Below are 14,275 nucleotides of genomic sequence, written 5' to 3' on the forward strand. Positions count from 1 at the left end.
TCCCAACTTGATGGGGGGACAGATCTGACCATTTGGAGCTGGTGTACCTCTTTTGGTCTGGGTGCTGCATCAAAGTTAACGGGGAGTAGCAAGTCATGTTTCAGTACCTGCTGCTACAGGGGAGAAGGGCCTCTGCTCTAAAGGAGGCTCCAAAGGAGGCTCTTTGACAATTTGTCAAATATGGGAGGTGCTCCGGGGTTCTTGGAGTCAATACAGTGGCAAGGCGAGGCAGCACACTAGAATGGTCGAGTCCTTAAGGCAGCAGGCAGGGTTTGACGCCAATTCCTCCGGAGGAGGGCTTCAGTTCTCTGGCAGAAGTTCATCTTGGCCCGTTTCTTCTTTGGGTCCATCAAATATAAGGTTCAAGATCCAATGATGCACCTAAATGCAAAGTTTAGGGTCATTAAATGGTGAGACAAGTAGTAGCCAATGGGCTACCTACCTTTAAGAGTGCCTACACCCTGTAAGTGAAAACTTCCTGTGGGAAGGGTCACTGCCCAAGCTCTGATAGGTTATATTCCTGCCATGGGTACAGTTAATCCATCATGGAGCTAGGAAACACGTAATAACAAGTATACGGCCCGTGTACTCTCTATGGCTTCCCTTTGCACTTACAATTTCAGATATTGCAGGGTCACATCTGCTCATGCAGATATGTCCACACATGGGATATAGTGCAGGCCTGCAGTAGGGGTGACGTACCTATACTTTGTGCAGTGTATGGGATCGTCGCACTCAGGGCAGTTTGCCATGTTGACTCGTTGATTTTATCTGCACCAAGACCTGCATCCTGAAATGGCAATTTGCATAGTCTTGGTGAGGGGTCGGGGGGGGGGGGCACAGTTGGTCCTGCAGCCCCAGAGGATCTCTTCAGTCCGAATGCCCTAGGTCCTAGGGGTCGCATTTACTAGGGATTTATAGGGGTTGCTGGAATTGTTCCAATCAGGATACAGATTTGGGAACGAGATTTGGCAATGGGAACCTGGTTTTCAAGGATACAGTGCACTTACAGTTTGAAATCCTATCAGGCATCAAGCAAAAATTGGGGGCTAACTATGTCAAAAGAGGCACTTTCCCACACATGTGCTATGGAGTGGGGGTGGACATAGAGAGCAAGTGAATTTTAGAGCAATTGCAGCGCCTGCATATCCGACCTGCCACAACTGCCCTCCACAACAAAAGCCGTCCGTGGCTCCATCACATTTACTGAAGAGGGGGACAAATCTAAAATTTACCACAATAGTGCAGGTAATCTACAAATAAAAACCCAACTGTGTAGGCATTTCCAGGGCATTTCTGAGTTCACTTCCTGTATACTTCTGTGATCACTGGGTACCATGCAAAGAGTGCTTTAAAAATTGTATAATTCTTGTATAGTGTATCCCCCATCTTACCCAATTGTTCCCTCCCTTCCTAACGCTTTGTATACCACCCTCAAACCTGTAAAGCGCTCTGATACAGTCACGGGTCGGGTTTGCGCACTATAAAACCTTAAAATAAATCAAATAAATAATAAAGTAACAGATGGCGGCACCATGTGAGTTGGCAGGTCTGATACCATAAATAATGAAAGCATTAATCCTACATACCTGCTGCTTCAATAGCAGCTACATGTTATTGGGTTAATTCAATTTCATATAAACTGAGGTTTAATCAAGTGCTTTAATAACTGACTATTACCTATCAGCATATAAACTAATTAACGTACTGCTTTATTCATCTTGAGGTGCACGCTACAACCCATGTGTATTTGGCAAAGGCACAAAATCTAATTGTATCAAAAAAGTTTGTCATACGTTTCTTTTAGGTACCTGTTTTTGTTCCTCTCCCAGACCATCCCACATAGATGCAACTATTTTGGAAACCTCTCCGAAGGTAGCATTAGGATTCTGCCCTTTAATGGCCGCTTGTGTGTCTCTGAAGAACAGCGCATATGCTGATACGGGCTTCTGCGGCTCATTGGGATCTTTCTTTTTCTTCTTCTTTGGAGTTTTTGGCTTCTTGCCGGAATCTGGAGCAGCTCTTTTTTCAGCAATTCCCTAGAAGGAAAGCAAACAGGTTGACTAAGCTTACCAAAACACGTTTTCAGAAATATTCATTGCTTGGACTCTGCTTTTTCAACAACCTAAAAAAAAAAAACAATTAAATTGGAAAAGTGAGTCCTGAGAAGCGTTACTTGTTGGTTGCTAGATGGGCTAGAGATGCATTCCTTCATTTAGTTATTAAAGAGGCAAAATTGGGGTAAATGATGTTCTACAATGTGGAAACAATTGGATTCATACCTAACAAATGTGAGAAAAAATAGTGACACAAAACGGTCAAAAGATGTTGTGGAATGCATCATACCATTAGCCCTACTAATACAGTTCCTTTTAATGCGGTGTCTCCATACACTTAAGTATACATTTTATTAGTAATTCTGGAAGTGACAGAAAGGAGTGGCTGGCAAATGGGGAATATTTACCACTGAAAGGGAGGGAAATAGGAAGGACTGAGGAGAGATTAAGGGAGGAGTTTAGGGAGGGATGTCTATCCCCCCACAAAAGAGTATGCCTATTCACAACCTGCACTTTTAAAGTATCTACAGTCAAAAAGGGACCCACATCAGCAGTAAATTACTCCATCTTAGAGATGAAACCTGTAAAGACGACACATGGTCAACCACGGGCACTACAATACCCTTCCATAGAAATCAATGGTGTTAAGAACTTAAACTAAAACGCAGTGGGAAATAATGCTAAATTAAACTAAAATCATTTACATAGGCACAAATATAAATAACTACAATTTAACAGGTAAAAATGTACATGAAACGGTTAAAAATATATAACTACAGTATCATGTTAAAAATGTATATTAAGCAGGCCATACTTTTAAATGTATTATTAAATATTTTAATACATATTTTGCATTAATAAATAGAATACATTTTATTAAATAGTAGTACATTACTTTTAATTATTTCTATACTTCACTTTTATTATTCATGTATAACTGGGAGAAAGTACTGATTTCACGGATCAGTAGATTTAATATCATTAGAATGGTTATTTTTTAATAATTTTTATACCTCTTCTGTTCTATTCCATTATTTGTTTCAAATTCTTTATGCCATCTTCACTCCAATATTAGTAGCTTTATATAGGGCTATGAAAGAGCTCTCCAAGCTGTAAAATTCCTGAATTTGTCCATCTTAAAAGGCGGCTGTCATTTCCCAATTCCCATTTATACTTTTGGACAGTAGTGAAAAATAAAAATCTACCCTCATTACCTCATCATCTGAAGGTAGTTGCCCAACCATAGAGCAACTATGGGGCTGATTAGGATGGAGGATTTTCCGCATCCTCCTGGCCGGCGGAAGCCACCACAGGCCTGGAGGATGCGGAAAATCCTCTGCGGACCCAGCAAGACCCACCGCCACATTAGGATGGCTGGTGGGTCCCTGGTTTCCGTCCGCAGCTTTTCCTCCGTGGTTGCCTTACAACCGTGGCGGAAAAGCACTAATATGGTGACAGTGTCTCTCAGACACCGTCAGCCAGATTAGGATGTGCTTGGAAACATGCTTTTCCGTGGCGGCTTTTCCGCCGTGGAAAAGCATGTGTAACTTCACTGCGGGGGCCCGTTGCGGGCCCCCTAGGTGAAGGGGGGGTGGGGGGTGCACATGGGGGGTACCTATGGTACCCCCCTGCATTTGTATGCAGTAAGCGGCAGGCACCACGCGGTGCCTGCCACTTCTACATACAAATGCAATGCGTGCATTTTTAACATTGCTGCGGGTGCAGCTTGAAGCTCCACCCGCCGAAATGTTAAAAATAGAGCATGTGACCTCCACCCTGGCGGTCACATCCTAATCTGCACAGAGGGAACGCCGCAGCCCATGCGGACGTTCCCTCCTACTCAGGGGTCGCGGACGAACTCAAGTCCGTCCGCGATCCTAATGACCCCCTATATTTGGAGCCTCAGGTTTCAGGGTTACAGGTCATGTTGTTCAATCCCAATTACTACGAAACAAGTAAATTGTAAGGTAGTGAAGACAGAATTGTACATATGGTAGACCTGGTGAAAAAGTGTTCAAATCTCTAGAATATGCAGATATAAACAACTTGGTCAAGAATAATCTTTACAAGAAATGTTCTTTAACATGCTAAACTGTGTTCGGTAGTAACATGGCCTCACATTCTCTGTGAAAGTTGTTTCACAAAGGTACATTCTGCAATTTTAGTAATATTCAAACCTAATTTGCTTTAAATACGAAGTTTAAAAAAAAACTTCTACAAATAAGATTCTTCGCAGAAGATCAATAGTAATGATCTGAATATGGATAGGATACATTTTATAGCAAAAGTGGCAAAAATGTGTCAGTATGAATAATATACAGACTTAAATCGTTGAATCCATGGTTGACAGTTAAGTGCATCTTTCCACTCGATCACAGAAACCTAAATTTGACGCTATCAGTGGACATCTTGACAGAACATATGTTATGATTTAAAGCCAATTAACAGTTTCAAACTGTATAGGTGCTGCATTATGTGCATATCATGCTGTATAAATGTAATTGAAAACATTATTGTAACTGCTCTAGGAGCAGCAAAATGGATGCAGATGATTTGCACGCATTTGCTACATTAGTCAGATAAATGCTGGTCTGCTATAGCTTGTAAAGTAAGTTGCATATTACAAACAGCTATTAATTTTTATTTTTATTATGATGCCTGGCTTTGATGATGGATGTATCTAACAGACGCTTATTGGGTTATGTTGTATTTCAATAGTGGCTGCCTGATCTGTTACTGTCAAATATTGGATAGATTCGAAATCCCTCAGTCCTGAATACATGTTGGCTAGGATGCATACCAAGTAATGAAAATAAAATTATATAGAAGCTAGAAAGCTATACCAGAAATGGGATAAGGGGTGGTCTACTGGGCCCCTTTTAACAAATAGGTTAATATGCTTTAAATGTAATGATGTAACTAATCATATATGAATGGAAGGCATAACATGCTGAGTCATATGACCAAGCTCAGTCCTTTAATTAATGCTTTGGATAAGCTGTTGATCAATACGTGTATGTATGTGTGACATTTGTTCTTATTTTCTCTACCTTCTCAATAAAAAAAATCATTGATTTAGATGCAGAAACTGGAACTCTATTAGAAAAAAACAAGATTACTGGTCACTCATATGTACAGATCTAAAGACACAATAACTATTTAAGGACCATTTACAGAAATGACTGACGTGTTAATAGCAATATTGCAATATTAAGAGGCATTCTTACAATTTGTACAACAAAATGCACTACATTACTTTATTCATGTACCTTGAGAGCAATGTGGAATGCATTACCAGGATGATCTGTCAATGAAAATGAATAAAATACTATCATTTAAAATATATAATCACACAAGTCGTACATTGCTGTGACCAGATGAAGTACCCACTCTAACATTACATTGTTTTATGACTGTTCATCACTCTACAGAGATTGTGCCATGGTTTAACCTACCCGGTTAGATTCCTCTGCATCCTCTTCATTAATTGAACTGGATGGAGAAGGTGTTGCAGACTTGCTAGCAGGAGGTGATGGAGAGGTATGAGGTACGCTTGATCCTCCTAAATTTAATCCTAACTGTGCACTCAACTGAGATTGATTTATGGTAGTTAGCTGACTTGGTGACATCATTCCTGCATGAGCAGCGTCAGTCATTTGGATGATAGACCTCATTATCAAGGCCTGATCTTGACGATATTGTGAAATTTGCGTCTGTCGGTGATCCTAAAATAAAAAGGTTAAAATGTTAAATGAAAATGTACTACTTGAAGATATGGGTTATCTTTTTGAAAGTGAGCACACAAAACCAAAGGGATTCGATATCAAAGCATTCTTAAATACATATTAGGAAGGGGATTAGAAGAATGTTATGTGAACACAATTGAGACTTTGCAACAATATCTTAAACCAACATTTATTGTAGAAGCTTTAAATACTTAACTGATTGTCCCACTTTAAGAAAATAATGAAGCATTGTGTTAAATATTAAATAGCATGCTCCGAGAAATGTCATCATAGTACATAAGGTAATATTTAGGCAGATTCAGGTTCCCTGATGGCAGCTTTTCCAAGGAATAGCAATTACTAATGTGCACTACAGGTAGAGAAACCAAATCTTTAGTAATACAAGAGAAAACCAGATGACCTGTACGATATGTGCTTGAGCTGAGGAATTTACAACACTAAAGGGAGACTGGAAAACTTTATCAGGACAATACAAATGGAGGAACCTTCTTAAAAAGTGAAGATGAATTGAGATCAAAGATAAGAAGGTATATACAAATTAAAAAGTGAATTATGTTGGTCATATATTTTTATATATTTATTTCTGTTGATATCATCACCTAACAATTTCTCCATATAGGATAACCATTACATAGCATCAACAGAAATGTGTAGTAAGAGCATTGCATGTCTTATTTATAAAGATTTAGAATGATGTACAATGTAAATGGAGATCAGATATTGTTTGCTGCATTTGCAAGATCAAGTCTGTGATTTTGGAGATTGCAAAATGGAGGCATGCATGTGACGTTGGTTAGGATAGAGAAGTTTGTATTGTGTGATGGCTGATGCATTCTAGTGAGTTGTGTTTACAATCAGGAGGGTCCAGTTGATTGATTAGATTTAATACACTGTTAGAACATGTGATCTTAAGTTGCTGAGTTTAAATGGGAGATGTTGACAGTGAAACCACTGATCCCAAGTGAAAGCCCATTTGGAAGATTCGGTTCTGGTACCCCAACGTGCAAGAAGTAGCAGCTCCATACATGTTTGGTTGTTTCGCTAAAGCCAGTCAAGAGGTTTCACAGTGAACATCTTGATTTCACCTGAGCAAATGGTGACTGCTTCAGTTTCGAAAACTTTTAACACGAATGATAAAACAAATAAAAAAGAAGACTTCTGGCGACTTAAGAGAGAATAGGCTGCATATATGGCATAAACACCTTAAGTATTTCAAGCACCTTACAGGTTATATAAGCATGCAGACAACCTGCAAGAGGTTCTCGGTGGTAAATTAAACCAGAACGCCGAGAAAAGGAACTCTGGGCCACGCCCAGACTGCTGACGCAGTGTTACGCTAGGTCCGAGCCCTTAAAACAAATGAGTATGGAAACAGGACTGGCTGCTTCTAAACTATATTGCTTTTGATACTCGCACTGAGAGCAAGGAAGTGATGTAATAAAGTGAAACATGCTTTCTTGTATTACACTTCTTCCCATATAATATACAAAAAATGTTGAACTGTTAAACTTTAATAAGCTCAAGCAATTAAAGAGATTTAACTCTGAAAAAGGTGGTCTATTTAAGAACCTAATATGTGTTACTTTCTCTAATAAAGGGGTCTACATTTAGCTAAAAATATAGATTCCAAAGAACTGTGCAAGTATTTTTAAATGTGCGGAGACCTTTATACAGACCTTATGGTATTTTGTGTGAATTATAGCTATTTAGTACAGAAAGAATTACTTATGCATCATTCTACAATGTCCACAACACCTTAGTGCTGTCACTGTGTTTTACAAGGAAACAGTTGAAGATAAAGAGAGGCTCGTGTGAAATAGATGCATGCCCCCTCGCTCTCCCACATGACAAAATTAAAATGTAAATGTGTTGTATGAAACCTCCAAAATCATAAATGAACAACTTTAAAACGCAAAGACAACAAAATACATCATAAACACACTTTTTATTTGCAAGACATACTGTGCACCTTGGTTGGGGAATGAACATGCTTAAACTTGCCATTCTGCTTCTAGTCTGGGTGGAAGGATCCAAGCTTCATTAGCAAATGGCCACCCGGGAAGCTGGGGCACCTTTCAGTTAAAAGGCATGAAATGCTCTCTTGTTGACAGTGCCTGCAAGTAAAACAGGTTGGCTGTACTATACACTCCGGTACAATGATCTAGAATTAACAGATAGGCCTCCAGAATGTTATGTGCAGTCAGACGGAAATACTTCTGGCATGGCTGAGCCAGATATTTGTTATTTTTGTTGGTTGGAACGAGGAGGATAGTAGAAAGGTGCGTTTTATACTAAGTCAGCGGCGATAAGCAGGGAGTCCTTTTGGTCAGTTTCACATGTGTAAATGGCCAAAATAGGGACTGTAAACCCTCATTAACATACAAAAGGTGGGGGTTGGTCAGCTAAAAGGGTTACATTCTCACTTCGTGCACTCTATTGTCTGTTTGGTATATCATTCCACCTTCTATGGAGTATTAGTATTGCAGTGCTTGAGGCACTATTTTATATCAAGAGTACACTATTATCATAGCTTTTTTTTTAAAGCAATGACTAATGAAAAAGTTAGGTCTTCACACTGTCACAAGCAAGCTGAATGTAGCAGGTGAAACATGCTCGATTACCACTAGGCTGGCTCTGCCATAAAGAGGGAGCATCTCTTTTTTATTGTATTTTTAAAGTCTCCATGATCATGCACAAGCTGAAGGAGGCAGGCACCAGTAGGAGCTCTTATTGGCTTACGACTTGTCTTCTCTACATGCTGTTACCTGCATTCTTTCCGATTGCATGGTGTAACATGAGTGCATTGTGTGGCTGTTATGCTAAATCATGCATTCATTGTCCAACTGTGCATCATGTGATGGCTGCCTTCAATGTCTGACCCAAGGATTTCATTTATATAGAGTACAAATATTTCCATTCCTATATAGCAGCCATAATTCTGCATGTAGGGGCTAGTATTATGGGCATCTGGCAGCTAGTCCACTTTCTATTTTCATAGCATTTAAACCGGTGTCTTTTGGAAGCTGACCTTAGTATCTTTATGGTGAGGAATCATAAGCACTGAAGGCATAACAGCCGCCACCCCCCGAGCTATTTTCACATGGGGTGTAAGAGTCTGATATATGTATGAGATTTTTTCTAATAATTAAAGTTTCTGCTATGCAACCTAGCAAGGCATTTCATTCAAAAGAGGCAACTGACAGTATCTAGATGTAGGACATTAATGCATGGATAAACGAACTTGCATACTCTTTATATCATCTGCTTGACAAGGATTTTACTTTATGTACTTGTCCAGGTCTGTATAACGCAGATGGAATGTTAGGATATCTCTACTCACTGATATTAAGACAGCACTATTCTGTTATTATGATTACATTGCTTGATAATAGGAGATGCATACTAGGTGAGCTCTACCAATTAGCCCCTAATCAGCCTTCACCCGAACAAGTTAAAAATACTTTATCATCATGCTATACACTCCAAGTAGAAAATGTTTCTTGAGCTTAGAAAAATGCTGTTCTAGCCAGAAACTCTTTCAGAGGGCAAGGGGTATACAGGGTCTACGGGGCCCAATCGCGGTGGTTGAGGCCTTTTACTCCGGATGTCCACAGTCCTGCCCAATTTGGATCCTGAGCAACTAGGACGAGTACCCCTTTCTGCACTTGAAAGAGCAGTCTAAGCTATCTCGGGGGTGGGGGAAAGTTGTGGATAGAGTTTAGTGAATATGGCTCAAACCTCAAACAGCATGCAGCAGCAGTAATAAATCAATGTCCAGTCAAATAATTTCATGAACAAATATGTATTTTATTTCTAATTCTACTCATTCAGTGGAAAGTTAGAGCATTCACAGACAACACCCATTTTTCCCCTTGAGGTTGAGGCTCTAGTGTTTCATTGGCATGTCCCTGTCCCACCCCTTCTGGTAATGTGATCATGGTTCATTAACATTCACTGTTGGCCACATCCAGGGAATGCTCACTAGTAGTCCTTAACTCAAGGGTCCATGCTGACTCTTCGATTACAGTCAAAAGTGTCTCAAGGTCGCATCACTTTTAGCAGCATGTCCCCTGGGGAGTGGTAGGCCAGTAACACGTCTTACTTGCTCTGGCAGAGAGGTAGCATTAAGCGTCTTTAAGTGTGCCCCTGTGTGAAGGCACTCTGAACGGCTGCGATCATGCTAAGGTGAGTCAGCTGTTCGAGCATCGCAAGAGCACTGGGGAGGCACAAGTTCTGGTCCGAGCTTACGCTGTTTGCTCCTGCAGTGATCCGAGCTGATTCCATGCTCCTTCTGCAGGGAAAATGTCCACACTCCTAAATAAAGGGGGGACTGATTCCAATGCTCCTGATCTCTATCCCACTGAGGTGGCGATGCTTCCACTGCATCCTCATTCGATCTATGGGGTCAGGTCAGATGTAGTCCTCATCGCTCCTGGTGATTTAAGTCACTACTGCTCAAAATTTGCAGGCTCCTACCTGAAGCACATGGTACAATTATCCCTGAAGCCCCTCCTGGCATACGGGGTGTCTGCGCCACAGCCACACAAGGTTTCAGCCTTTACGGCACAGCAGACCTTACCATGGTGACCCCTCCTGGCATATGGGGTTGAAGCTATTGTGTTGCACAAGCTTTGGCCCTTCTCTGCAAGGCAGTATTTCCCATTGCAACCTCTTCTGGCACACGGTGGTCACCACAACAGTGCCGCGCAAGTTTCTGCACTTACCCCATTGCAATGATTACACGGGTATATTTATGGCAGCCCTCTCATGGTATACAGGAGTAGGTGGCCTTGGTTCCCCTGAATGATGTCCCCTCACCCAACAGAGAAACTCAAAGGCCTTATTCCCAGTCCTTGTCAAAGGCAGAAGTTCTTGCAGAACTTCCCATCCTCACACAGCCTGTCTGGCAGAAGACAATCATTGGGACCTCCACCTCCCCTTCTTTTAGTCAGTTTTCAGGCACCAAGTGTAATTTAGGGTCTTGGTCTTTCAAGTTTTATCTTGGGGTTCTGCTGCTTTTTCTTTTTTTTTTAACGCATTCTATTGCTTTTACTAATAAGAGTGTACATTAACATTGCAACAAGGTGCGACAAATTCCCAAAACTTCCTCACTGCCCCCTTTTTGCCGCTCATTCAGGTACACAAGCAGGTGTCACCCACCCAGCCTGTATCAATATGTTGCCACCTATACATGCAAATTTCGATCTCTAAATTAGCTGTGTCGTTGTGCCTCTGCCGAATGATGATTCTCCCTTCAGTCCGCTGATAGGAGACAACCTTTTCTGTATTTTTTGGGACAACCACATGCCTCAATCTAGTAGCTCTCTACTCATACACCAGTGCAGACCTTTTGTTCCATTGATCAACTAAAGGTAGTATCAGTATTCGGGATCTAGACAACAGTACAGTTGGGCACAAGTCCACTTCCATTCAGATGATCAACATTAACCCTATACAATATAAGCAAAAGAATTCATCCAACTTTTCCCAATGCTTTTGTTTGTCATTCTGATTCAAAATGTTAATGGCATAAACATTTTGAATATTATATTCACACACCATTTTCCATGAAATTATATATGTTAATATTTTAGACATTTGAATTTGTATATGCACACCTCCATTACTGGAAAAAACACTGACTATATAACAATGAAATATGACACTACAAGTTACATGTCTTCATTTATAGATCTCATTTGCTCTCCTTCACAACTCCTGGTCGTCCATTTGTGCAGCTAGCATGTTAACCACAGTTTCTTTTTCCAATAATGGACTTCCTACACTCATCCAGTATGTACAGGCACATTCATTTTAATAAAGCTGTTCAACATCAATGATACCCACGGAGAATACTCCTAAATCTATTAATCAAACGTTTAGGTAACTAACATTGTGTCACCTTCTCTACAAACCTCCTTCTTAGACACCCCTCTGCGAGGAAAACGGGTAACTTTAGACAAGTATATTAGTACAGTCCCGCCAACTGGGGCAGCAAAATGCACTTGCACTCAGAATGTTACATCTACTGGCAAAGGAACAGTCATTCCTATTGGCACTGAAGCAGTCTGTGTCACAAATAATATGGCACAGGTCTAGGAACAGCTCTATGAAGCATGCCCACAACTGTGGAAAAAGCCTCCCAAAAAACAATACATATATTTTGGGGTCTCCAAGACTTGCCTCTTCCTCCCTGCACATCAGTCTTCCACTGAGTGGAACAAGGTGCACTTTTATCACACCACCAGGTGCTCCATCCCATTTCATGATAATCGCACTTCAGTGGTTCTCATACACAGCCATGGGAACACTTACACATAGGCTCAAAGCAAAGACAACACCCTTCCAACTACACACAGCACAAGGTGTTGCATGCTCACTGTGGGTAAACACTGCAGCACACCACATAGGGGGAGTAAGTGTTCAACAAAATACCACGATACAATACAACAGGATTGCCTTTCGATTTGCTGTGTGTCCAGATGTGAAAGAATTAATTTTTTTATTATGAATTATAATGGACAATGATATTACACACTGCCAAGTAGTGCATTTTAAAAGGATACCTCTGTCACTTTTTTAAGGGCTCGCCTGCACAGCGAATATGCTCTGCTGAAAGATGTTTTAATTACAATTAAGTGGGCTTACCACCCACCCTGAGTATAACATTAGTTGGTTTTGTTGCCACACTTATTTGCAATCTTGCAATTGCTTAGCCCACATAGGTTTCCCTTCCTTTCTTGTGTTAGCTCCTCCTGATGTATGGACCAAGTACATGTGTTCTTCCTGGCATTTATTCTTCCTCTTTTTACAATGCACTCTTATTTCTGGACATACAATATACTTTACAACTTTTAATACAGGAGTGCAACTTCTTATTTTGGGTGCTTTAAGCCTATCTACTGTCTCACTTTAGCTACTTGCACACATACCTGTCCTACTCTAAGCAACTCTTCTTAACTCCATTCCTCTCTACACTAGTCTACATAATTCCACTCCTCGCTACTTTATGCCACTAACTTTTAGCACTGCTATACATTGATAAAATACATTGGCAAAAGCCATTAGCTTTCACATAGGTGTGACCTATGGACTTTGCTGCTTTTAGTTGACTTTAAATACATACGATGAGCCAGGCCTATCTTCATTAAAAACAATTTAAAGGCTAAGGTGAATGTTCTGCAATATATGTAGCAGCCACTTTAGCTTACAATGTTTTACTACCTGTTATTTAGATTGAAACTTATTTTTAGATTGTGTGTACTCTGCTTAAATATAGTACAGATTATGTATAACCACCTATACATTCTATTATTCAGCATTTTTTTTATCGGATGGATGACAGTTTCTTTTTCACCTTTGATTTGTCTTTTGTTCCTCAACTCTGATCTGTGTCATTAACGCGCCTTGTTCAATCAGAGTGCTGCACTATATAATGGTGTTAAATAAGGCGCGCCATTTTCTTTTTGATAAACTAAGGCCTATACTTCTAGATGTTATTCTTTCATGTGCTATTGCTTTCTGCCTACAAGCATTTATATATGTTTTAAATACAGGTTTTGCCTGACTGCATGCATTTTATTCATAGTTCTACAAGCAGGCAATTTTTTTCATGCATATACGACCTAACATGCAAATGTGATGTAGCACATTAAAGCCAAACCTATTGGCTTTGCTAATGCTAAATCTATTATCCTACACTTTACCAAATTGCGTTTTATTAAGATTAATATAGAAATTATTCCAATAAAAACTGTATTTTGTATCTTTTCAAAACTTTGTCCCACTTTAAAATGTGTATTCAGGTTTGTGCCTAATTTAACAAATGTGTGTACATTTACATTTATATTTAGATTTAGTTTCTCCTGACAATTTCCTTTGTATTGGAAGAAACATTGCACAAGCTCACCATGACCAGCATTTCTCGGTTGTATGTATTTTTTCCATTGCTTTGCTTGTGAAGTTGGTAACCATGACAATTCAGTTTCGTTTACACCTTGTTTTCTATAATACACTGCACTGTAGTGAGTAGCGATGTTGTGAGCAAGACGGACACATCAGCCGAAACGCGTCTTCCACCACGAAAGGAATAAAGACTTATCCTTGAAAATACCACATCCCACAGAGTCAGCGCCTGTTTTTTCATTGTTTGAATCAGGATTGTCAAAAAAAAAAATATATATATATATATACACATATATATATATATATATATATATATACACATATACATACATTTACATACATATACATACACATACATATACACAAACCCAATTCGCCCTTTTCAGAGCGAATAATTAGGACGAACTCACGTGCACCAACGATTTTGCTCTTTTTATTAAATTTTTTGCCTTCAGATAGATATTTGGCAAAGCAAACACAGATCAACATGTTTCGGGAGTCCTCTCCCTTGCTCACGATCACCTGGTCACAGGGTGGATGTTCATTTAAAGTGACATAGCGTCACTT

The 14,275-nt window shown here is 39.9% G+C and overlaps 1 protein-coding gene across 1 annotated transcript in view; it reads right to left on the reverse strand.

Annotated features, from left to right (window-relative positions):
• The window catches only part of TOX3 (TOX high mobility group box family member 3), a 198,655-nt gene that overhangs the window by 17,712 nt on the left and 166,668 nt on the right, over positions 1 to 14,275 (reverse strand). Inside the window, exons 5-6 of the mRNA XM_086945173.1 lie at positions 5,513 to 5,782; positions 1,812 to 2,039 (exon numbers count right to left, since the gene is read on the reverse strand). Coding sequence (XP_086801299.1) covers positions 1,812 to 2,039; positions 5,513 to 5,782 — 498 coding nt within the window. The remainder of the gene's footprint in view (positions 1 to 1,811; positions 2,040 to 5,512; positions 5,783 to 14,275) is intronic.

This window comes from Lissotriton vulgaris, chromosome 12 (assembly GCF_964263255.1).
Source record: "Lissotriton vulgaris chromosome 12, aLisVul1.2, whole genome shotgun sequence".
In the NCBI taxonomy this organism is placed as follows: domain Eukaryota; kingdom Metazoa; phylum Chordata; class Amphibia; order Caudata; family Salamandridae; genus Lissotriton; species Lissotriton vulgaris.